Below are 25,433 nucleotides of genomic sequence, written 5' to 3' on the forward strand. Positions count from 1 at the left end.
CATGTTTATTTCTAACCAGGTCCCACAACGTTCTGCTTGTTCTGCCTGGTGTGACCTGGAAAAAATGAGTCTGGAGACATTTTGTTTCCACTTTGAAATCCGCGTCATATTCGGCTCTATGGTGTGGCTTGACCACTTGGTCCATGGCAGTGTTCCCGGGTTGTTCACTGTTAACTGAGCACTGGTCTTTGGCGAGAAAAAAAGTTTTGTTAGGTTATAACATTTGTCTCTCTATCTCTGAGAGCTGGTGGATTATTTAGTTGAAAAAAAATTGAACATTTTTCTATTCACTGGTGTCGCGTTACAAGCAAGCCCCCGTGTGCACGTCTACGTGAATAAGCGCAACGTCTCACATGCACGAATGCCATCTGTCGCGTGCCTGGAGGAGGGAAGCGATTTTCGCCTCATCACGCAAGTTCCATAGAAAATGAATGGAGAAGAAGTGACGTCACCTCCTGTGTGTCCAGCCCATATCTTGTGAGGTGTTTTGCAACTCGAGCTGAATAAAACCAAAGCGGCTGGGGCTGTGGGAGGAGTCTGCAAGTGGCGCTGGATTTGCAACTGAAAACGGCACAAGAGGAAACTGAGAAGGAGCTAATAATCGGACCATTTCGTTTTTATGATCGTTGAAAACCCAGATCGTAATTGTGATTAAAATTCGGTTAATCGCCCAGCCCTAACTTGTGATATGTTTTTTGATTTGGTTATGATTTAGGAACTCTTGATTACTGTCAGCTCTTTTTTCTTTTGTAAAATCTGTAGGAAATTCTCTGGTGTGTTTCTGTACAAGTGTAGCAGTTTGTTGTCTGGCGATAGTTTGGATCGAAGGGTCGTGCCTTCCATCTGTTGAGTTTTTGTCTCCTCTGTCTTCTTTCTGCTTTCCCTTTTGCTTCTTTTTGCTGTCTTCCCTCTTTTTCTGTCCCCTCCGGTCTGGTCCAGCAAGATAACATAGATTCTATAATTCAAAGTAAATAAATAAATAATTGAATCAGTTTATCAAGAGGAACCTTATACCCATAAACCTCCCCTTGGCAAAGCAAATTTGTTCGACACAAAACAGCAACCAGACCATTATTCTGTTTGCTACAATGCTGGACAGGAAAAGTTTAAAAAAAAAAAAAAAAAAAGGCAGAAGAAGAGTTAGGACTGTGCTAGTTTTTTCACACAGACAAATTTATGGTTCTGGCACCTGCCCTGTTCTCAGGTCTAAGAACCTTAGTGCTTTCCAGTGAACCAGCCCGTGTTTACACCAGTTTAACCAGAGCAGGAAAGTAAACATCAACAGCTTGTAGATTTGGTCCTGAAAGTTGATGGTTAAGTCATCAAGCTACATTATAACCAACGGTTTCTGAGTGAATTTCATAAGATGTTAGAATGTAAACACAAGCTTACATAAATCAGAGCTTTACCACGAAAAGAAAAAAGACGTCAAAAGATAATTGCTCATTTATTAAAAACTCCTAATTACATTATGTGCTTCAGAACTCAACACATGGATCCTGACCCCAGCCATTAACCACTTTTAAAAAACAGTGCTGTTAAAATTCAGGGTTGGGTGAGGGCGACTCATCGCTGGCTTAGATCTGCCTGTTTTGAGCCTGCATGTACTATCTGGACTCTAGACCCTGTGGTGAAAATTAAATCAAGCTATTGATTTTTCTTTTTTCTTTCCTAATTTAATAGAAAATGTAGTTCATACTCGCCAGCACCAACATTTCCAGGTAAACCTGTGAGCTTACTCAGTGGAAACTTAAAATATGCATCATCTGCTGGGAGCATTTTAAATGCAGAGGCTGCAGGAGACGCTGAAATGACCACATTTACATGCAGCCTTCAACCTGGCTGCCACGCAGTTATTTGAAAGTTCACACAGTAAGTTGTTAATAAAAAAAAAAAAAGAGTTCAAGGGAATCTGTCATACAGAAATGTCACAGCTTGTTCATTGAATTTATTGTAGATTCTCTGAAAAAGGATTCTGCTTATCTGACAGTTGTGGCGACAGTGATGTGCCAACCATTTCCTTGTGAAGTCTAAATTCACTAGAAAACATTGGTAATAAACATGCAATAAAGATGCATTAGTTTTGTGCTGGTGCTTAGGTTTTCATTGAAGAGATCCAATTTTTTATTTTTATTTAATTTACAACCTTTTTCAATAACTTGATTTTTTTTTTAAATAATTTAGCAACTCCATGCTTCCTGTTTACCCATCTCAGTGACTAGAAATGGACTACCTCTCATTGTCTGCTTATAGCTTGTGTCAGCTTTTTGTCTAGCTTGGCTACGATTGTAGCTTAATTTAAGATTAATAGTTCTGTTAGACCCACAAGTCATTAAAAATCTGTCTTTGTGAAATTATTGTGTTGGGCATTGCCGAGCTGCTTGTGCACAGGTGTGAGTAAAAGCATGGAAAAAAGAATTAGGATGTCAATACCAGACAGCCAGCCCTCTGTAAGCCTTGGTGTCAGATTTCTACAACAGCTCAGCTAACTGACACAGGCTTTACAGTGAAATCAGCACATCCCAAAAGCGGAATAGATCTCAAACCTCAAGTGTTTTAAAACATTTGGTGTAACTGGAAGAGACACAGCATCGACGTGCACACAAAAAAGCCGAGACAAAGAAAGAATCTTTTAGACTGCTGTTTTAGAACTGAATAATTCAGTTCCCAGTTGCCCCTTTTCCCCCCCTTGTAAACGAAAATGATGTTTGCAGGAATCTTAATCTTGTCTGTCAGTATGCAGACTAATTGGTGCAAAAATAAAATGCTCTTTTAGAGCCGTTTGTTTCTAATGGGTTATCTTATTTAGGCATGAAGCTTAGCAACAAGTACTTTAATAACTTTACTATGCATGCCAGTATTGAAGTGTTTAAGATAATTTTGTTTCAGTTTAGAGTCATCACCTTTGTGCTTGTAGATATGTTGCTTCCTACCACAGAAGGAACCTCAGGTTTCTCACGTGGTTCCAATATTTTGCTTTCTGTGTAACGGCTGAAATTATTCTCCTGTTTGGCAAACTGATTACATGAAGACTGGACTATAACAAACTTGCTGCTGGACATGGATTATTCCAGAGAGTCATTCAGAGATGTTTATGGTATGGCTTTGGGCTGGAAGAGCGTTTTAATCAAAAGTCTTCAGGGAGGAGCTCAATTTTAAGGTAAAGCCTCTTTTCAAGTCGCATTAGGATTAAATGGCTCCAGATCTCAAAGGATGAGCTCCGCACTGGGGGGATTCCTTTTTGGAAAAATCCTCTCTGCAATGTCAGCAATTGCTCACCCACTGAAACTGGGATATTTATTATTTTGCCTGTTTGGGAGTTTTGGGAATATCTGGCTTGAATAACTAGCTGTCTATTTGGTGTTTTATCATATAACATTATTAGTGTTTTCGGTGCTTCAATGTGTGTGTAAACAGCCACACGATGGATGAGGCGTTGCCTCTGTGAACTACTTAATCACAGAGAATATTTAATCTCAGATTGGCCATGTCTTGTGTCCTGTGCACAATAATGATATCGCACATCCAGAGAATCCAATTATCCCACAGGGTCATTATACGAACACACACACTCTCTCAAATGTATTTCCTTCTTCTCTTTATCATTCAGGGCACTCGCTGGCAAATGCATTGTTTTCCCCTCATCCTGAAAGCATCGTGATATAACGGCAAAATATGCAACCGTGTCCCCTTGTCCTTCCTTAATCTTACACCTTAAAACCATAAATAAATTCTGTTTGTCTTCTGTGCTTGGCAATGGTTTATACGAGGACAAGTCTTCCTGTCTGATGGCAGGCATGCTGAACTGTGACCACTGTTAAAGCCTTGGCAGCTGACCAGTCAGTCAGTCAGTCAGTCAGTCAGTGTGACCCTGTCAACCCATATTGAGGTATTGGTTTTGTGACTAAACAGTGTAACGTCTTTCTCTGGTCAAACAAACTAAATCCTATTGAGCGGATAACAAAACTTCAGTCTTGTGAATGAAAAAGAATGTGATCCTTTTAACTGCGCTTCTAAAAACACTTGAAGTTGTGAGGTTTAGTGCTTCACGAAATAATTCCTTGGTTTAAAGGTTCTTTTTTTTTTTCTTTTTTTTTTTAATTTACAAGTATGTACCTCTGTAAAGTGTCACTAGACATCAACAATTCTTTTTTTTATCTACTAAGAACTCATGTCCACACTACTAATTATGCTATTGAATATGGTGTGTGAAGTACTTTTTGAGTAGTTAGTCTTGCTTTCTGATAGATGGAGATCAGAGCTCTCTGGAGAAGAAGAAAACTTAGAAACCTCAAACTTGATACTAGTTTGAGGGAAACGATATGCAGTGCTTCATTTCATATTGGCCTTCTTTCTTAACAAGAGAACATCAGTGTTGCTCCGTAGCATGTCATGCATGATGGCTGCTCAGCGAATGCTGCTGTTGATCAGCTTTTACTCAGGTTTGCTGGTTGAAAAACCAATGATGATAAAAATGAATGAAAAGTTTATTAAAGTATCCACCGTCTTTGCAAAAGTAAAGCCCAACAGTTGGGTATATTAAACATTAACGCCTCAAGAAATCGGCCAGTCTGAGTCAGGGTATGATGGGAAGCCACCATACACTGAGTGACCTTCTGATGGAAAACCTGACATTGTAAAAATGATGGTTAATAGTAACAGTGCTTGAGCTTTTGTAGATGATTATTAGCTTTTCTGTGGCCCATTTGTCAGAACTCCTCCTTGATTCTCCACATTGAGATCACTCTGCTGTCTGTTGCAGATAAGATCAGCACTTTACACATTCTTTTTAGACAAAAGATAGTATGATACCTTGACAATGCTCACACCTGTCTGTCTGACAGGTGTTGTATGAGGTTAATATGTTTTTATGCTTGCATGCCTTCTTGGCCCCTAAATTTACAGTTCAATTACAGGTTATGTGCTCGGTCTGCAGCCAAGTGGATGATTAGTACAGAAGTTGATGACACCTTTGGAGCAAAAGTTAACTTGGGTCCTAACATGGAGGGAAGGCGATAATACATCTGATTACATAGTTTGTATTGTATGAGGCATAACTAACTCGTAAACAGCAATGAAACCCATTTAGTCATGCTGATGATGATGATGGTTCTCAATCAGCAAAGCAGACCTTGGTTAAGATAAATTGCACCTGCAGGGGACAAGTGATGTAGGTAGAGGTGGTTCTTCATTTTTGCTCTGATATCAAGTGAAGCGTTGATATAGGGTAATATCTTTCCAAAATCCTCATATATATCAGTCCATTTTTTGTAGTATTAGGTGTGTGTTACCCATCTTAAAGCTGAATTGCTGGCACTTACGGAGGCTTTGTTGCTTGAGGCCACATAGGCAGCTATGCATTAAACTGCTAATATGGCTGTTAGAGCTACACTTTCTGCCCCATCATAGTGACAAGGGCAGAGATGAGGCACTCTGTTCAGCTGCCCATGAGATCATTGGAAAATGGGTTTTGTGGATTTGGTTCGGCAATGTGCAGATTTGTCTTTTAGAATGCTTTCTTCGAATTGTCTTTGTTTCTGCCTCGATGATTTGACAGCTGCAGAGCAATAAGACTGGAGTGCCTGACCGCTTCCATCTACATACTGAGCCTCTCTGTGGACGGGCTCACACCTGGCTGACTCTGCTCTGCACTTTGTCACATAGTAGTTTTTGCATGCCTCAGTATGTAAGGAAACTTATCTTGAGTGATTTAACCTGAGAATGAAAGCCAGTAGTTTTTTTTTGTTGTTGTTTTTGTTTTCTGTCACTTTGTGAACGAGCTCTGCGGATCGGATGATGGGACATGCAAGAGTTGAATTATTGGTTTGAAAATAAATAAATAAATAAAAAAATGAAGGCACTTTTTTTTTTTTACCAAAACTCTGAGATGCAAGCAGAGCTGCTTTGTATTTTTATTTATTCATTTATTTGCTTTTGTGTGCGATTCATGCTCCAGTTAGCCTACTTGCTTGTTGTGCTCTGTTCTGGGTCCAGATTCAGACCCTCAGGTCTTTGGTTGTGATGGACAGAGGAGCCCCAAGGAAAAGCACCCATCAGCTTTTTAATAGCTTTTCAAGATAAATCCAACTAGCACAAGACTGGTTAGATATTTTTTTCACCCCACCTCCACCTCCCCACCCCCAGATAAAGAGAATATTGCACATGTAGGTAAAATGTGCCAGCTTGTTCTATTGCACTTGATTTTTGCAAAGTGCAGATACTAAATGCAGCAGAGGCCTCAATACGTTGTGATTACTAGCAATACCACTCACCAGACTTTGGCATGCAGGTGTATTTAAGATGAATATAAATACAAATTCACAACAAATTCATTGAGACTGTTCCTGCAGCAACATCCATGTTTGCTTATTTGGTCTATAAGTCATGAGGCTTTGAAGTGTTTAGTGTTTAGGCATCTTTGTGTTCTTGTAATTTCACCTCTTGACTTGTGATATTGCTGCATTTGATGTTGAGATTCAAAGAATTTCTCATGTCCAGGAGCTTATTAGCCACGCACATGAGGTTTTGTCCACTGTGTTAAACATCTCCCAGGTAATCATCCTTTAGCAGACTCCTCTGCTTTGCCTCAAGGTCTCTGTACATGGATTATCCTACATGAAGCATGTGAGCTTCTGATCGCACCATAACACGTCCTACATTAATTAGCTGTGTGGCGAAGAATCTGCCTCTGAGAATTTACTGAACGCTTGCTCTGTTCTCTTTGGCAACAGTCGTCTCAACAGTGTCAGCTCCTTCGTTCTGCAGTTTGACAGCATTCCAGCCCCCTCAGTTTTCCACAGATACAGAATGAATTAAAGCCTCTTTGCTGTGATATTCCTTAGTTATTCTTGTTTTTGTTTTGTTTTTTTTAAATGTGGAATTTTAGTTTGAACCAGACCGGTTTTATGTCTTTGTAACTTCTGCAAGTGCCAGTGGTTGCAACTGAAATTATACAATAATCAGGCTTTGTTTTAAAGAATGCTGCAATATTTGTGAAACCATGTCATCTCACTGTTTTCTTTTAAACCAAGAGCTGACCTAAGAGTTGTTAGGATCATGGCTGCAAAGGCTCACATCATGAATAGGGGGCTTGATCTTCCCTATTCTTTACAAGGCACCATCTCAGCTGTTTGTCCATTCTTAGCTCCCACAGAAAGTCTATAAATATAGCAATGCCTTCTTTTCTACAGTTTAATTATTTTTCTGTGTGTGTGTGTGTGTGTAAATATTAGAAATGTGAATAGATGTTCTTAGTGTGTGCGGTCATTATTTTGCCATATACTAAACCATTTCTTTCTTTCTTTTATTGCAATGCCTCAGGTTCAACTACAGATCAACACACCATCTAACCACCAACGGCTTCTATGAGTTCCTTAACTGGTTTGATGAAAGGGCCTGGTACCCCTTGGGGAGGATTGTCGGTGGGACAGTAAGTCTCTCCTTTGAAATAAAATTGTCAGGCTGCTTATGTTACGTGTTTGTTCATTTATGTGACTGTTTATTACCTTCAGAGGAACACTATAGAGGTGCAGGCTAAAATGATAAATGTGTTTTTGGCATCAGTATCACAGGCTGGAAGAATTAAAGTGCACAAATGTGCAGAATAGTTGTGAGTAATGCTGACTGATGATGGTCGTCATCAAACAGCAGGGGGTTACACCCTCTTTGGAAAAAGGGTATCAGAGGTGCCGTCCATCCATCTGGGTTTCATAAAACCCCGCCTCTATTAGAAAGTTTATTTCAGTTTATGATGCTGATGAGGATACAGTTTAATATATTTGCTTTAGCCATTAATTACTCTACATCTTTACAACAGATTAAAAAAATAATAATAAAAAAAGGTTAATGCAAAACATGTAACAGCAGCAAACTTTTTCATTTCATTAGACAGTAGATATCGGTCCACATCAGATCAGGTCTGCTGGTTGCATCACAACCTGCTTCGTCACCCCAATTTTTTTCATTTGATTGACGTAGGTAGGTGCAGCAGTTAGTTTCCAGCCATGTCAGGGTTATAGAGCTGCTGAATACTTACATCAGTTTGGTCAATCAGCAGTGACCACAGTGTGGTAAAGCTCTCTTTGCATCAGTGTGTGAAGTGCTAAGGATCATGGTCATCAGCTATTGTTTTAGTCAGTGGTAGATGGCTAGTTTCAGCTGTGAAGCATGTGAAGGAGCGGTTGAGAGGAACCCTGTAGTACAGAACCTCAGTCCTAAGTCAATGGCATCAGTAAAATTTAAAAAACCCATAAGAAGAGTTTAGTATTATACTGTATTAGTATTATTATGAGCTGTTATATAATACCCATCTCTGAGGCAGCTGAGGTAGTTTATGCCAAAAAAAAAAAAAAAAAAAAAAAAGGTCTTACTAACACAGAGCAGTGCAGGCAGTTCAAGGATGTGCTAGAGGGATTACATATTCCACGTGGCCTGGGAATTCCTTGGAATACCCCATGAGGTGCTCAGTAGAAAAGAAAGCCAAGCTACCTTTGTGCTTTGACTTTGGCTCAACATAAAAATCAATTACCACTTTGAAATCTGGCTGATACCAAGCAGCCGGAACACCACACTGGTTGCAGCTTTTTGGTTAGAAGGGACACGGTCTGACAGAGGAGCTGGCCTGTAAACTCAGGAAGTTAACTGGATGGTTCTGCTCTTATCAGATCTGGATGTGGAAAACAAATGAAAACAAGCAGGAGAATGCAGACTTTTTCGTATAAAGAAACTGTTGCATGAATGCATCCAAGCTGTGCAAGGCTGCCATTCTGCACCATGGAGAAGTAATTTCAGTGGCTCTCTCAAGGCTAGCAAGGCAGTCGACGTATACCAGAGTTCAGTAAGCCTCTTACAGGCACCGTAGATTTAAGGAACAATCCAGTAGCAGTGAACTGTTAACTGAGTCCCTTCCTCTGTTTACCAGCAACCATCACTGTGGTGAAACTTCAGCCTGCTATGAAACATGTTTATTCTACACAGTTTATTAACCTTCCTTCACTCTATTTTTTTTCTCTCAACTACACCTCATGGACAGCAGGGTTGCAATCTGCGCTTTAATTTTACTTAAAGATATAGCAGGAACACATAATAAAGGTAAGCTACAGCAGACAAATGATGAAATGTTTCCCAACACTGAGTCTAGCCAAGATGCTGAGCCCCAACCTGAATCTTGATGCTTGTAATCTGACTACTCGCTCATTTCTCCATCTCTGTGTATTATAAACTCACTTCTTCAGGCAGACTGAGGACTTTTCTCTCTACACAGTTGTGCGAGTGAGGCATGTTGATGTGATGCATCACTAAGCTGTAATATTGTGAACAAAGCAGATGGTTAAGCAAGGAGATGTAGTCATGCTGCTTCACAAGAATCCCAAAGAACTGAAATCCAAAATCAATTGATCAACATTCATCCATCATGAGCAATTATAACCATTTACTGGTAATTGCGTCTTCGGAGCCCATCCAATAATGGATGTGCTGGTTCTGTTACAGTGCATGGATGCTTGGTTAAAGCCTCGCTCTCAGAGGGCAGAATCTGAAACTCATGATTAGACTGGTAATCGGAACTGGAAGGCGTTTAGTCTTAAGTTAATTTTCATGACATTTGCAAGACTCCTGGGCTCCACAGTGCATTGTTTTCTGCATACAAATAAGCACAGCCAGCTCCGATCTTCACTCTGCACACTTGTATTGGCATTTCTGTGATGCACGAGTAAAATAAAAACACAAGCATAGAATAATACAGCTGATTCAATTTGAGGCAGATTACAGTGTGCTGTCCTGATCTCTGCTCCAGTTTAGTTCAGCCTTTTCGTCATTTCATTTTCCACTTGAACATTACATTTAATATTTAACTGTCCTCAGCAGACTACCCTCAAGCAAAACCAGTGTGCCAGCAGGGAACATACAAGAGCTCCTACTGTATCAAAGCTGAGGTTCGAGCTTGTCAGACACATTATTTGGTTGCATGACAGAAAATATCTTGAATGCTTGTATGTTAAAAAAAAAAAAAAAAAGTCTTTAACATCCTTCTCGAATTATTATTTTTCTCATTACAGAACAGCGTGAACACTGAGATTTGGTGACTCCAAAGTATTTTTTTATATTACACATCTCTACAACTACAATCTTACATACTACTTTTTTGCGATACTTAGGGAGGATGATGATCTTACTGGAATCCATCCACATTTGTGTTGCTTTGCTAAGTTGAGTAACTGTGTGGGGAAAAGGATCAAGGAGACAGAGGGATATAGTTCATCTTGGGGGGAGGTAATGTACATGAAGACAAAGCTAGATGTACCTTATTTCTCAGTTCTACAGTGTTGAACTGTGTGACATATTCCAACGTTTTGGGGAACATAAAGATGAGCTGTCTTTGTCTAAGTGTTCCCCCACTTCATGTTCATGTGTAGTAGTCCACAGCTGGACATTGTCCAGATGTTTTGTCTGTTTTTGTTGTTTTTGGTAAAAAAAAAAAACAAAATTAAAACTGACAGTTCCCAGATATTTTTTGATGTTAACAAAGAGGATTAAAAATCTTCAAATCTAAAAAGGTTAGCTTCACTTTGAATTGTATAGGAAGAAGTGCAGAGCCAGATGGCTAGTGGCGATTTTTCTTGTGGACGGTAGAAGGTTTGATAGCAGGTGGGAGGGTCACTCCGTTGGCTGTACTAAATGCAAATTTCCCCCTATAAGATGCAAATCTATGCAAAACTGTGCAGCATCTCAGGGTTGATGCATAAAAGAGTTCTAAGAGTCACGGTAAAGTAGGGCTAGAGCTTTTCTCTGTTATAAATAACTTTCAAATTGTTTTCTGAACCACAATAATCTAATTGAATTTTAATTGTCTCCATTTGCTTGAGTCTATTCTGCAAGCTGTCTGGTGTGTTTATTTCTCGTCTGATGAGGAAGCCTGCATTGCAGATATATTTGCATTCCTTTTTTGTTTACCTACTTTATATCATCTGCAGCCGAGTCCAGTTATCATAAAACTAATCAGTCTGTCTCTGACCAAAGAATTACCTACAACTATCCCACAAATTTGAGAAGCAGAAGCCAGTGTTTTACTTTTTTACTTAAATAATGGAGACTAAATATGATCTACAGTATTCTGTCCTGCTCAGAAGCTCCATGAAGGCAGCAGACACTCCACTGACTGTAAGAGGAATAAAAAATGTCTTGTGTGCGTGACTGAGATGGATTGTTTTCTGAACATGGGTTTGCTTCAGAGACGGGGTATTCGCCTCCCACCTTGCTTTATTCTACATGCATGCTTTCTGAATAATAAAAGGTTTTTGAGCTGTTAAAACATGCAGGAGTGGGGAAAAGTACTGGGTTCATTTCAGATTGTGACCATCTGCCCACAAATGTAGGCGATGATGACCGCTTTTTTTTTTTTTTTTTCTCTTTTTACAGTTAATGAGTTACATTTTCAAAACCCAAATATTTTAAAACCGTCTCTTCCTCCAGCATTTTTCCTTGTTTGTTTGTTTCATCACATCTGCTCTCCACTTTGGTTCCAGTCAGTTTCCCTCCCATATCCATTACCTTACACTGTCTTTCAAAAAGAAAGAAAAAAACTAAAACTTTCTAAATCAGATGATCTTGACAGTACTTATTAAGTCTATAAGCCGTCAGATGGGTCGCACTATTTGGAAAAAAGATGATTCAATATCAGCTAATTTGACAGTTGAGTGCCTCTACTTTAGAACCAGTCCAGTTGCCCTCTCCCTTTTTATTCCCTTTCTTCTCCACCCGCCCTCCTCTCCCCAGAGGACGACTGTCAGTTTCTCTTTCTTTCTGAGCCGCAGATAAGGCAAGAATCTGCGGCTCTTTAATGTGACAGTCCATAACAACACTGGGCTGTCACCCACTCAAGTCTCCATCAAGACATCCAAAGTGCACTTTAAGAGTGCTTCAGTCTTTGGTTCTTTCATGATAAGAAAGACATGTAGTGGATTCATATTTACTCATTTTGAGTTAAAAGCAAGCATGGCAAACATAATGGCCCTGGGGCCAAATCTGCCTGCCAGTTGGTCCAATCTGGCCTGCGGGTGGAATTCAGTAAACGTAAAAATAATCTAGGAGAAAATAACTACATTTTACAATGAAAGTAAATGTAATTCATAATTTGTCCACATGAAGTTGCTTTGTTTTTATTTAAAAATAAATATTTCCAAGGCATAGGGACAAATTGTTATATCATTTATGTATTTCTTTCTTAATAGATCTTAGATTCAGTCTGTAAGTGAGTCAGTTCAGGTGGTTAGGATTACTTACACAGATGTGGAAATGTACAGGTAGAAGTAAATTAAAATACAATACAAAATAATGTAATTGTTTCTTTGGTGTTTAAAAAAAAATTGACAGTTTATATAATATCTTAATTTATCATTGAGAGAAATGTATAAAAATTATTTAAATTATTTAATTATTTAAAAACCTATTATGTGTGTGTGTGTGTATGTATGTGTGTGTGTGTGTATATGTATGTATGTATGTATGTATGTCCATTGAATTAAAATTCATGAATTTGGCACAAAAAAATACTTCTAGACAAACTTCCTTTGAAAGAAATATTCCTTTTAATAAGTGCTCATCATATCTAACATTTTGGGTACGTAGGCATTATTATAGTTGAAAATGGCTTATAATCACAAGATTAGTGTTGTAAATGGTTGGATACCGCTCCATTAGACAGAATCCAATCCTCAGAGCCAAGAGGCAGACATGGTTGTTTTCACTGAAGTAGATTGACTGGAGAAGCATAGGTCTCACAGGCACTGGCTAATTAGGAACATGAAGACCTGAGGTTATTAGGAGTGTATGGACTGCAGCTACAGTAACGCACAGAGAGAGAAATTACTCACTTGTTAGATATAACCTTGCTTTTTGACTTGAGCATATTGTGTCAGGTCCTAATTGGGTTTGTTCTTTGTGTAGAGACAAGACGGGGGCGCGAGGCCTCACCTGTTCAGGTCTCTGGTCGATTAAGTGGAAAGTGTTGGAAATTAAACATTCTGTGAATAAACCCCTTACTTTTTATTCAGTGTTTTTAAAACACCATTCGTACTGGATGTACGGAAGCTCTTAGCTAGCTTTTACTCAAATCAAGCTCAGAGATGAGAAAAAAGTTTATTTAAAAAGAGATAAAACAAAAGCAACAAAACAATAGTTTCTTTAATTGCTCTTCCAACTTCTAATAGTACTCCACACAGAATATAGTTGAAGCTGAATTTTATTTCCATTTACAACTAGGTGAGCAGAGGCATTTCTCTTGACCTTATGTGTCCTTGCTCAAAATGCAATGTTGGTTGGAAGGAAATGCTTAGATGTCCATGAACAATTGTATTGATCAGTAACAGTGCTTGTCAAAACTCCTTTTGTTTGCAATGTTAAAAGTTTTAGTCATTAAATTGATGACCTCAGAAGGTGTTCTTAGCACCTCGCTGTACGGCATGTTGTCTGTTTACCTTTTTGTAAGCCTTAAAATTCATAAGTTGCTACATAAAAGTTTAATTTGTGACTGAGTTTCCTTCAACACACACATCACACAGTTTTAGCCTTGTTAGAAGATGTGTGTGTCGGAAAAGTAATGTATTAGATGTTTTGCCACAAAGTCTTATTATTAAGAGAATTATCAACTCTTACAAATGCACAGAAATTTTTTGCATAAGACCCAGTGAATATGTGAAGGAAATAGGGGAACAGGTCTGATTTATACCTTAGATTCCTCCATATGAGAGTGCGTGCTATCAGAGAAAATTTGGACATTAGAAGGAAAATTTGTCCAATTTTTTATGAACATTGTAAGAAAGTGTGCTGTGAACATTTCCAATTTTCTTTTAACCCGTGGGCTCTGTCTCATGGCTTTGCATGGAAAAAAATGTGTATAGAAGTTGAAAGACATGATTAATACAGAAAGATGGAGCACCTGCTAAAAATCATCTGAAAAATGGTAATCACTTACAATGAGCCACTGTGCCGCCAGTCAGACCTGCTGCTGCTGCTGCTCTTGCCACAGCGACTGCATACCTCTGACGCCGAAGCACTGAAATGAGGGTACGATGATTTGTGGCTGCCAGAGTGCAAAAAGTGTGGCGGGAGATGACATGTATAGATGTTGCAAAGATATCCTGTGGGTATAATTCCCAGTCCCCAGAAAAGGAATATTCCAGTCTACTGATTCAATGCTCACTGCAAAAAGCTCACAGGAGACTAAAAAGTAGAAAAAGTGATATCTGACTTGGCCAAATTGGAATCCAATTAAAAGCCTTTGCATTATTTTAAAAATATAGGCCTAATTTAAATCCTTCCCCTGGCCATAACCCCTTCATTCTGCAGCAGTACGGCATCCTGTTTCTTTTATGGATAAAGGAATATTGGTTATCCAGCTCTTTACCTAGGGCTTTAGAGGCAATTTGGGTGGCCCCTAAAGAGCACAGAGTCCACTAGGTTTTGTTTCTGCAGAGCTTGTGTAATTTTAACAAATGAACTCCATGTTCACACAGAGACGAGTGCTTAGGTTTATTATCATTTAGACCTTTTGTTTCACTGTTCTCCTTTATTGCTGTTTTTTTTATGTTTTGAGTTTTCACTTTCCACGATGTATTTAATGTATGAATGCTATAAAATTTTTAAATAAAATGTATTATAATTATGATTGTTTACATGGAGCCATGTTTTAGGAGGCTGAAAACACTAACTAATGAAACCAGGTCCCAAAGTTAATATATGTGGGTCATTAAAATCGGCTTTACAACAATATTTTAAAACATGTATGTGCTTAGTCAGAAACAAAAAACTACTTAATAGGCCACAGCTTGTGCATCCGATACTTTTTGTTTTGTACATGTTCTGTGTGGTTTAGTGAGGTCAGTGAGCTGATGGAGCTACGATAGTGAGGTAGTTCATGTCTGTCCTTATCACCTTGGATTTTTTTTTTTTCCTGCACCATTTCATGAATGAAACATGTCTGAAAACCACCACAGTGTAGATGATTTGTTCCCTATTTGGGGAAAGAAATAACAAGCAACAACAACAAAAAAGAAAAAGTTATATGTTGATAGTTACCTTAACTTAGGCTTCACCAAAGAACATGAATGCTTTATTTGTGGTGGTAAGTCAGCTAGTGGAAGTAAATAGCTAAGCATGGATTCAGCACGGGGTGGGTGGGGTACAGGGGGGTCCACTGCTTTTTGGAAATTGCATAAAAAGGGTCCTCAAGGAAAATTATTTGGGAACCACTGGGCTAGATGACTAGTCATTCTTTACCATATAGAAGATATTAAATTTATACTCAACTGTTCTATGTTATAGACTCATTCAACATTAGAGGTTTGTCACAACTTCTCTTTTCCTCTGTCCCCTCAGGTATACCCAGGGCTAATGGTGACTGCTGGCCTTATCCACTATGTGCTCAACCTGCTCCACATCACAGTTCACATCCGTGACGTGTGCGTCTTTCTGGCGCCGGTGTTCAGCGGCCTGACTGCCATCTCCACCTTCCTGCTGACACGTGAGCTGTGGAACCAGGGCGCAGGGCTGCTGGCAGCCTGCTTCATCGCCATCGTCCCGGGCTACATCTCCCGCTCTGTGGCAGGCTCTTTTGACAACGAAGGCATTGCTATCTTCGCCCTCCAATTCACCTACTATCTCTGGGTATGTACTGGACACTTGATATAAGGTTTGAACAAGGAAGAATTTTATCACATGTAGAAACGTAAGATGTAGTTATATTCCCGATGGACTTCTCCTTTTCTTCAAAATAAATTATTTGAACTACGTCTTTGTGATTCGTCGCAATCTTGTAAAATCTGTTTAAGCCTAAATTCCTCAATGAGCGAGCAGAGCCTTTGTTGCTTTATAAGGGACAGGCTTTGAGTGGCCAGGGAAGCAGCCCTACTTTCAAGTTTTGCTCGCCTCAGATGTTGAATTATTTATCCACAGCCTTGAAAAGCATGCTGGGCGTATTTGTCGACCATGTGGTGCACAGGATACGACAAGCTGCACTTTAAAACCCTCAAAATGAGATGACCTTTTTAAGAGCAAAATCGAAACGAGTTGAAGGTGGAATAAGCTCCCTTCCAATTTACCTCCACTCTGGCTTGTGCTTGAGTCTGCAAAACAGTTAACCTCACTGAATGCACCTACTTTTATTCAGCAATTTTTGTTTATTTTGTGTTTTACTTTTTTTTTTCTTCTTTTTTTTTAATCCTTCCAGCGATTTAAATGATCATGTTATCCTTGTGCTTTTAAGGTTGATCTTTACCAAAGCTGTTCCACAGATGACTTTTTTTTTCTTGACTTACACCTAAATGTTTGCAGGAAGCTTTATTACAACACCACACTGCAGCATTCCAAGAAGAAAGATGTCTGAAATGGACTTTTCAGTTTATTTCAGTTTGTCTGTTCCTTCAGTTGCATCAGCAGCTGTCTTACAGCCCTGCAGCGATCTCAGTATGAATGCATCTTGTATGCATGTGTATCTGTCTGTGTGAGAAATTGAAAAACTCTGCTTCGCAAACAGTTTTATCAGCATCTTTCTCTTTCTTGTTATTGCAGTTGACCTTGACAAGTGTTGAGGATTTCTAATTGCCACACTGAGCTAAAGGTGTTTAATGTGACATGCTTGGCTCTTTATTTTTCTTTCTTTCCATTTCATTTTTTCTTGCACTACTTAAGGTCAAACTGAGATAGAAGTCGGTATATCATATAACAGCTTAAATTAAGTGTAATTTGCTCTTTCTGTGAAACCACGCTTCACTTAATGATAAATATGAGACAGAAGCATCGTATGCTTGCACTGTGATTTTCCTTGTTGAAATGCTAGTTAAATCTTGTCTCTGCTGCTGAGATTAGAAGGAATTGCTGGAGGGGGAAAACGGATTTTGTAAAAGCATATCATTAGAAAACATTTATATTTCAGATGCCACGTTACCTGATTTCATGAACACAGTATTAGCGCCACGATTAATTAATCGTAAAGATCCTTCAGTATCAACACCTTTCATAATAGATTGCCTAAACCATTAACAGGAGATCAGTGCAACTTCCACAAGGAAAACAAAGTCAGTACATCCACGTTTTGCTGCTTGTGTTACTTTATTTTGTTTCATGGCAGATGCAGAAGAAGTGTGTCTCAGTTGGAAAGTACAGCTGAGAAAGAGATATTCCCTCTGAACAAACAAATGAAGTCATTCTTGTTGATGACTCCTTTTTTTTTTTTTTTTTTTTTTTTTTGTTATCGGGGGAAAAAAAAGACCCAGTGGTCTATGGCTTACCCGCCTGTAAAGCAGGACATGAAAAGACGTTGAGCAGTGTTCACCAAAAACTCCCACAAGCTACATTATATGTAAAAAGGTACGTCCGTTTCAAACGTCACTGTCCTCATACTTTCATGCATCCCGTATGTTAGCATGGTTAATAGCCAGTACGTCCACCAGAGGATAGAGTAGGGAAGACTTCACCTTTGATTTCCAACGTCAGTCTAAGACAAAAGCAGGCATGGCAATGGTGGAGGAGATCATGATAATGTTCATTCTCAAAACGAAGCATAAAGGTAGCACAGTAGACAGCAGTGGTCTGTGCGGCCATTAAATACATCAGGGCTTCTTCTCCTTTGTCTTCATCATCATCATCATCATCCCTTTTGCAGGTTGCACATCAGCTACAACGCTGAACACTCCCCTCCGCATTTTCTGGTGGTACTACTACGTTTGCTCAGTCAGGGAACACATCTGTAAGGGCTCTGAAAACGACTAAATTACACGCATAAATGACGCAGAAGACGCCCAAATGCTCCGTATCCCTCTTTTGCATATAGCATAAACATGTATTTAATTACACCTACATTTAATTACAGATATCTGGTTTTATTTTATTTTTTTTATTTGACTGTTCCAGTGTTATTGATGTTTCAAATGACAGCTATTCTGCTAAAGAACAGCTAGAAGTCAATGCTGAGTGCTGAGCAATAGCTAACGTGCAACCAGTGAAAGACACAGAGAAAAAGAAGAAGAGCAGAAAGGGGGGAAAAAACAGAAGAAGCTAACTTTATAGCGAAGCATTACCGCTGTCAAACGGTGTCTGAAACTGACGTTGGCTCACAGAAGTGAACTCTGAACTCAGCCTTCCCACTAGTGGAGGAACTGACTTAACAACCATGTTAGTATGACAACATTTGAAACATGTCCTTATTTATGTACGCAAAGGAGCATAAATAAGCCTTAAGGAGCATTTGTGATTTTACACATTTATAGTTTTTGAAATTATTCAACTCATAATTGTGATAAACCAGTAAAATCTGACATCCCTAATTTATGCAACATCTTGTTATCCCTTTGAATCTGTGAAACTTGTTCTGTTAGCAATATTGCCTCATGTGCTGAGCTGTGGTAGTCCTGATGAATAGACAGAATATTTTAAAGTCAGTTCAACGCTGAATTGCAGTGAAACCCCAGAAGTACTGTCTAAAACCAGGTACCAAGGTGGATAGGTTTGAAACCTCCACCATCTGCCGTACTGTGAGGACAACACTACCGCACCACTAGAGGATATGATGTCAATATAACAAACACGCGGCAAACACAACAACAATAACGGCGTGCATGACCAGCTGTGTTGTGGTGCTGCTCCAGACAGTAGTGGCTTGTGTACAGCTTTAGCACCAAAATGCACTGCTTTTACAATACTGTACAATCAACAGCGGGAACAAGCAGATATGTCATTATCTGCACATGTGCTACGTCTTGTTCTAGTTCTAGAGTGTTACTCTAATCATCGTAGCGCCCCCCACAGCCTTGTAGTATGTACTACAGCTGTTGAAGCCTTTTTCTAGTTGATGCCACTGTTTTCTCAATGTTTTCACACCTGAACCGGCTTTGGTGCCATGTGGACGTGGCCCAAATGTGACATTTTGAATTTATTCAAAGAAAAAGACAGAACTGATTACAAGCCTGTGTTTTGAGTTGGCTGTCTGAGCCTGCAAGGTTGTCTCCCATACATGCAAGCAAATGGTTGTCCTTTAGTTTAGATTCAGCTGGTTAATGGTGTCATTAGCAATTATCTTCGACTTAAAACAATAAACAAATGAACAGCTGAACAGCTACAAGAGATTAAAAATTCGATTTCTGTTCTGTGGCATTTTCTTTTTCATCTATTGTGCCTTTCTCTCTGTTTGCTGCTGAATTTACTTTTTAATTGTTTTTTCCTTTAGCAGCTTCTGGTATTATCAAGGAATTAAATCATGATAATAGAGCTCAATCCTGACTCATGCATTTATCCCACATTTTTACTGATATATTACAGCTGGATGGTTGCTAGAAGACACATCAAGTGCTCCAGAGTTATATAAATAAAGTATGTTTATACAATCCATTTACCTGTAATAATTTGTCTTTTTGCTTTGCTTTGGTGTAATGTAACCACCTGCAGCTTATGAAGAAATACTGTGAAAAGCCTGCAGGAGTTGCACAATTATGCAGATGTGTATTTGCTGGCCAAGCAACAATGCACATCAGTATTCAGGATAAATGATCTGTCTTTGCTTATTATTGGATCATTCAATTACTGCACAGCACTCGCTAACAAATTCAGGCAACTGTAAAGACTAAAATATCTTCAACAATTGCAAGTGTGTGTTGTCCTGAGCATCACAGATGTTTGAACAGTAAACATGGACACCATGCATGTGCGTGCCTTTAAGATGTTTCCTGTAGTGAAATACAACTTGGCTCCGTATAAATGTTGCTTGGCAGCTGCCAAACAAATGCAGCAGGTGTGAAAAGACAAAAGTGATTAAAACATAATATTTGCTCAGACTCTTGTGTTTGATATGTTTAAGCTTGCAATTTACATTTTGTTGACCTGATCACTTCAAATTCTGTTTGGGATTTTTGCTGTTTTCAAGCATTTTTCTTATTGTGCCATCTTTATTAGAAATCTTTAATACTTCATATAATTATTCAGCTGAACAAAAATCTTAGAAAAGGCTGATCGGCAGCTTGTAGGCTGTCCATTGGTATTCCTCTGTTTGAGTGTGAAAATATGCTATGTAGTGAAGGCTTTCAGCCAGGTAGAGGTAATGATGCAGGTATTTCATCATGCCTTTTCACTGCAGTATAAAATAATCTTGGCGTTATAGGTGGTATATACCTGAAAGGGTTTTTTTTTTGTTTTTTTTAATCCATCTAAACATTCAAACCATGTCATTTGATTTCACCTTGTCATTTCATTCATCCCTGCATTTTTACATGTGGTTTTAAAGTTGTATGTGTTATCGCCCTGTGACCTATATTTGAACTTGCCCAGTGTTGCAGATCTGGCTACAGCTCAGTGTCCAGGTGTCTTGTCTCTTCAATTCAAGCCACCTGATAAAACACTGCTGACTGTGTACGCCCGTGTACGGATTCAGCGAAGCAAAACAAAACTGCTGATAGTTCCACTCACTTACACTTACATCCTCCAGCATCCTGTTCATATCTGTAAGGCAAACATGCACAAGAGGTGACTGCACATGCGTATGCAAGTTTTTTGCATGTAGAGAATAAAATGTGCTCTGAATTGACCTTCTTTTGGAGTCTAAGTTGCTTTTCTACTCTCAAAGGAGCAAATAAGTGTAGAAAAGAAAGGCATTTCCTTAGATGATTATCATTCGATCAGGAGGTCAGGAAACGTAATAACGGCTGAATGAGTCATTTGTCAAGATTTTTACTTGATAAATATGACTGAGAATGAAAGGCAAGCAAGGAAATGGAAACCACAAAACTCGATAAAGTTGAGCAACAGGGTTGGTGATTGAGGTGAACTTGGAAACTGAAGATTGTCATCAAGTTAGATCTGGAAAAATGGTTTTATTTTTATTTACTTATTTGTTTTACTGGGTCCTGTCCAGCTGCTGAGTTATGCTGAAAAAAAATAGCTTTGCCAAGAGGAGCTTAATGGATATAAAGGAGATTAATTTCATTGATAGAAGGCTCCCTTTGATTCGGAGTATTTTTCTTTATTTGGGTTATTGCTAAGTTACATGATAATGCTGGATCAGACAAAGCGAAGCAAAGGAAGTGGGAGTGTAAAGAAAAAAAGAGAGCGAGTGACAAAGTAGACAAAGATGCAACAGATAGAAAGCAACACATGTACAAGTGAAACAGAAAAGTCACCATTTACCTTTTCTGGACTTGCTTAAAACATCACGTGTGTACCGATTATACATCTCCAAGTGATACGGGAGCTTCTTGAGGCAGCCATCAACACCTCTTAAGATGACAGGTCATGAATAGAGTAATGGCATCAAGAAAAGATAAAAAAAAAAAACACCTACCCCTTTCACGTCTTCCATTCAATTTGGCAAGGACCCTGCAAAACAATCATCCAGGCCATGCACCACTGCTTCTCATTATCAGTCTCATTTACCCACATTTGTCTTTGCACTTCTTTCCTCCTCTCCATCCTTCTTCAATCTTGTCTGCCATTAATTGTCTTTGTTATCCTTTGTCCCTGCCATCGTGTAGCTATTTCTGTTTACCCCCTCCTCTTTCTTGTTCTTCCCACCTTACTTTATCCTGCTTCTGGTTTTAGCTCCTTCCTTCTCCCTCCACTCCCCCCCCCCTCTCTTTGCCCCAACTTCTCCCTCCACTTTCCCCCCCCTCTCTTTGCCCCAACTTCTCCCTCCGCTTTCCTCCTCCTCTCTTTGCCTCCAACTTCTCCCTCCACATGGCAAAAACGCAAAGAGCCGTTCTCTAAAGTCTCAGCCCAATCTTCATTATCCAACTCCTCCATTTTAACTGCTAATAACCCATTCAGCCCCACTCACTTAATCTGTGTTTACCCCCCTCCTCCACCCAACACACACACACACACCATCCCATAATCTATAATTGAATCCTCTCTCACACAGAGATCTGCTCTTTTTAATGCCACTGCTCTGTGTAAGAGGAACACGTGCACATACACTTGCACAACTGTGCGTTATGCAGCATCCCTCCCTCACTCTAACCCATTGCGCCTGCTTTGTAGTAACAGTAATTCCCCCTCTTTTCTCTCAGCTCACATTTAATTAGCTGGACTGGTCTCGCACTGTGTGACTTCTGTGTCTTCACAAAGGGAGCAGCAGTCTGGGAGGGAGCGGGTGGAGAAGGAGGCGGCGACCGGGGCACCAGTTGAACACAGCTTGTACACGCACAGAATGGATAACACAGGGCTGCATGCTAGCTTTGGCCCAGCTTGAGTGGGGAATATTGTCTGAGAAGAACGCAGCAGCTTGTTCAATGACTATTGTTTTCCTGCTTTGTCATAATTCTTGTTGTTGCTCTCTAACAAAGGAAACAGTCAGTCTGGAGGCATTTATGAGAGAGGTTTTGATGGCTCTGCCTTTGGGAGTGCACTTTAAACTGCCATTTTTTTTAGGTGCATTTATCTAAAACTAATACAGTCTGACGCAACCCTGAAATAAATCCTTCTTTCAGGAGAATTCTGTGCAGTTGTTTTATTGAAGTGTTACTTTTGTTTTTATTTATTTATTTAAGAAGTTGTTCTTTTGGGTTTAGAGTAAGTCATATTTTATTACACTAAGCGCTACAGTATTTCCTGGAGTTTCTTCACTCAGTTTTATAACAAAGTTCATCAAGTTGTTTTATCTACCATTATTTAACTGTAAATGAAATGTCAAGAACCAGCTTGAGCTTATGTGGTGCTGTGTTCATAAAATTCACCTATACCCTTTCAGTCACGTGAAAAATTGAAGTATCCCCATCTGGGCTTAGATTATGGGGCTCACTGAGCTCATGGCAGGTGGGAAAAATACTTGGGCAAGAGGTAAAAAAAAAAAAACATGTTTACCATGCAGTATGAAGATCAATAATTGTTCCATGTGATATTTAAACCATTTTGTCTCATTCACAAAAAACATTCCATTTGCCAGGGCCTTAATTGTCCTGTCATACCGATCAGGGCAGAGCCACAAGACTCCGACATATTATTTCCTTCTTTTGCAGTCAAAAGTTTTTGTTTACTGATAAGATTCATGTTGGTCCCTCTTCCTGTGGTAGCTCCAAGCTTTTCTACCTGTATAAGGCATCAGTGGAGTGTGCAGGTGATTGATCCAGAGGTCTGTGTCAGGGTATTTTGCGGGGCGAGACCACCCTGGTCCAGCAATCATCGATTCCCTTTTCTCGGTAAACAGGCGGCGTTGAATGCAATCTTGCTTCTTGACATCTCCAACCACCCCCCCAACTCGCACCAGTAATCCAGGCTGGACCATTTGAAAGGTCACTCTGAAATGCTTCATCCATTGTGTGTGTGCATTTAAGCGTGTTTTTAAATGTTAAATTTCACACTTGCTTGCTTTATCAGCTTCTGGCTTGTTTACAAGATGCTGCAGTGTGGCCTTGTGTGAACTGATCTTCTCTGTAGCTACAGCTCGCTGTGCCACATCTGTTTTGATCGTTAAATTGGGATCAATAAACTGTTAAGATATCAGCTTTTAACAAGAGTGGCTGCGAGTAAGTTTCAGAATGCTTTTAATATGAGAAGTGAATAAAGCCAGTAGAGCAGGCCTTCATAAGGCGGCCTTCACTCGGTCCAGATGTAGGATCTTTTTCTCTCTAATTAAAGGAGAACATAGTGTCATCGAAAGAAAATGTGAGCTTGAACACCATCTGTGGTCCATGCAGCTAGTTTGACATTGACTTTTGTGGTGCTCTGTGACTCTTAAATCATTCTCTGCTCTCTTGTTTCTCCCTCCAGGTGAAATCTGTGAAGACGGGCTCTGTATTCTGGACGATTGGTTGTTGTATCTCCTATTTTTACATGGTAAGGGCAGTTTTCACACCATGACAAATACACACTAATCATTGGCTAGTTTAGACTGATTGAAGGTCTGACTTTATTTCATTGATTAAAACCCCACTCCAGCAGTTAATAATCTCCTAAAGAATTATGTTTCTGCCTCAAAAATAGCCTGGGCTTTGCTTCTGTCCTTTTTGCTGTTTGTGTCCAGTTTTAAGACTTGGGTAATTTAATTATAGAGCAGTTTTAAAGAGGAGACAGCTAAACTCTACGAAGTTCTTTGTCAGTTTGGTTATTTTAAATGTCATTTTCAAAATTTTTTTTCCTGCTGAGCAACAGCTGCTCACCTCACTGACAAGAGGTGACAAGAGCAGAACCAAGACAAAATGCTTGTTGTAAGCGATGTTTTGTGTAGTTTTGTCACCCAGATGAAGAGTTGAATATGTGTTAGACTTTATCATAAGTTGTGTTAAAATCCAGCTGTTTTTGTCACGTGTTTGTAAAGCAGCCAAAGAAAATGTGTCAGTTTTGTTGCGACACTGATGCTTCCAAATGAACTAAAGCCACTTCCATTGTAGTCTGACTCAGTGACATCACAGCTACAAACACGGGGGAGTTATAGGTCAGGAAATAGTGGTGATTACATCAGAAGGTTGCTACTTTCAGCCCCACCTCCCCAGTCTTCATGTAAAAGCATCTATATCAGGGGTGCCCAAGTCCATTCCTCGAGATCTACCATCCTGCAACTTTTAGATGCAACCCTTGTCCAACACACCTGAATCAAATGACTGGCTCGTTACCGGGCCTCTGCAGAGCTGAATGACATGCAGATGACATCTGATTCAAGTGTGTTGGAGAAGGGTTGCATCTAAAAATTGCAGGATGGTAGATCTCGAGGACCGAACTTGGACACCCCTGATCTAAAGCCTCATTTCCACCAGCGGGTGCGGGTCGGGACGGGACAGTTAGGGTGCGGATATGGTTTGTAAACTGTAATCTTGTTGCTTTTCCACAGCCAACTGTAACCTTACTTGAGAGGCGAATATCAGTCGGATAACGATAGATGCCTTAGCTACATAACAGCATGACGCCATCGCAGTGCAAGGCTTTCCTTAAAGTTTAGCCAAAACTTTAGTCAGAAAAAAAGGAAGAGAGTGGCAGTCATGTTAGTTCTTCATGGTGTTGCTTTGTAACGCCAATTTAAACAGAGATTTTATAAACATAAAGAAAATCTGTTGCTCTAAACAAGGAGCTATTCCTGCTTTGTTTTCATGCCAGATCGCACAGGAAGTGATACTTTCTTCAACCAATCAATGGACTGTGCTGTATCACACGCCACCCTGTCGGCTCGCTTAGATTGGTACCAAAACAGAAGGGTCCTAACAAAGTAGGATGGGTCAGGTTGGATATTAGGGAGCCCTTCCCAGTTTTCACGTGTGGACAAAATGTGTCCCGACCCGCACCCGTTGGTAAAAACAGGGCTAGAGCAAGATACTGCACCCCACGTTGCCCCCTAGTTTCTGGCCATCGTCTTCATTTAACCTGTGCAAACTTCTTATGTCTTCAGTAGCATCTCATTTTAATGATTCCTGGAAATACATTCAGATTAACTGCAGATTAATTTGTGGAGAAAATGGCAAATCGACAAA

At 39.6% G+C, this 25,433-nt stretch overlaps 1 protein-coding gene across 1 annotated transcript in view; it reads left to right on the top strand.

The window, feature by feature from the left end:
- Window positions 1–25,433, top strand: part of LOC121656552 (dolichyl-diphosphooligosaccharide--protein glycosyltransferase subunit STT3B) — a 92,613-nt gene that overhangs the window by 31,981 nt on the left and 35,199 nt on the right. The window contains exons 2-4 of the mRNA XM_042011594.1: window positions 7,321–7,429; window positions 15,373–15,660; window positions 23,743–23,808. Coding sequence (XP_041867528.1) covers window positions 7,321–7,429; window positions 15,373–15,660; window positions 23,743–23,808 — 463 coding nt within the window. The remainder of the gene's footprint in view (window positions 1–7,320; window positions 7,430–15,372; window positions 15,661–23,742; window positions 23,809–25,433) is intronic.

This window comes from Melanotaenia boesemani, chromosome 17 (assembly GCF_017639745.1).
Source record: "Melanotaenia boesemani isolate fMelBoe1 chromosome 17, fMelBoe1.pri, whole genome shotgun sequence".
Taxonomy (NCBI): domain Eukaryota; kingdom Metazoa; phylum Chordata; class Actinopteri; order Atheriniformes; family Melanotaeniidae; genus Melanotaenia; species Melanotaenia boesemani.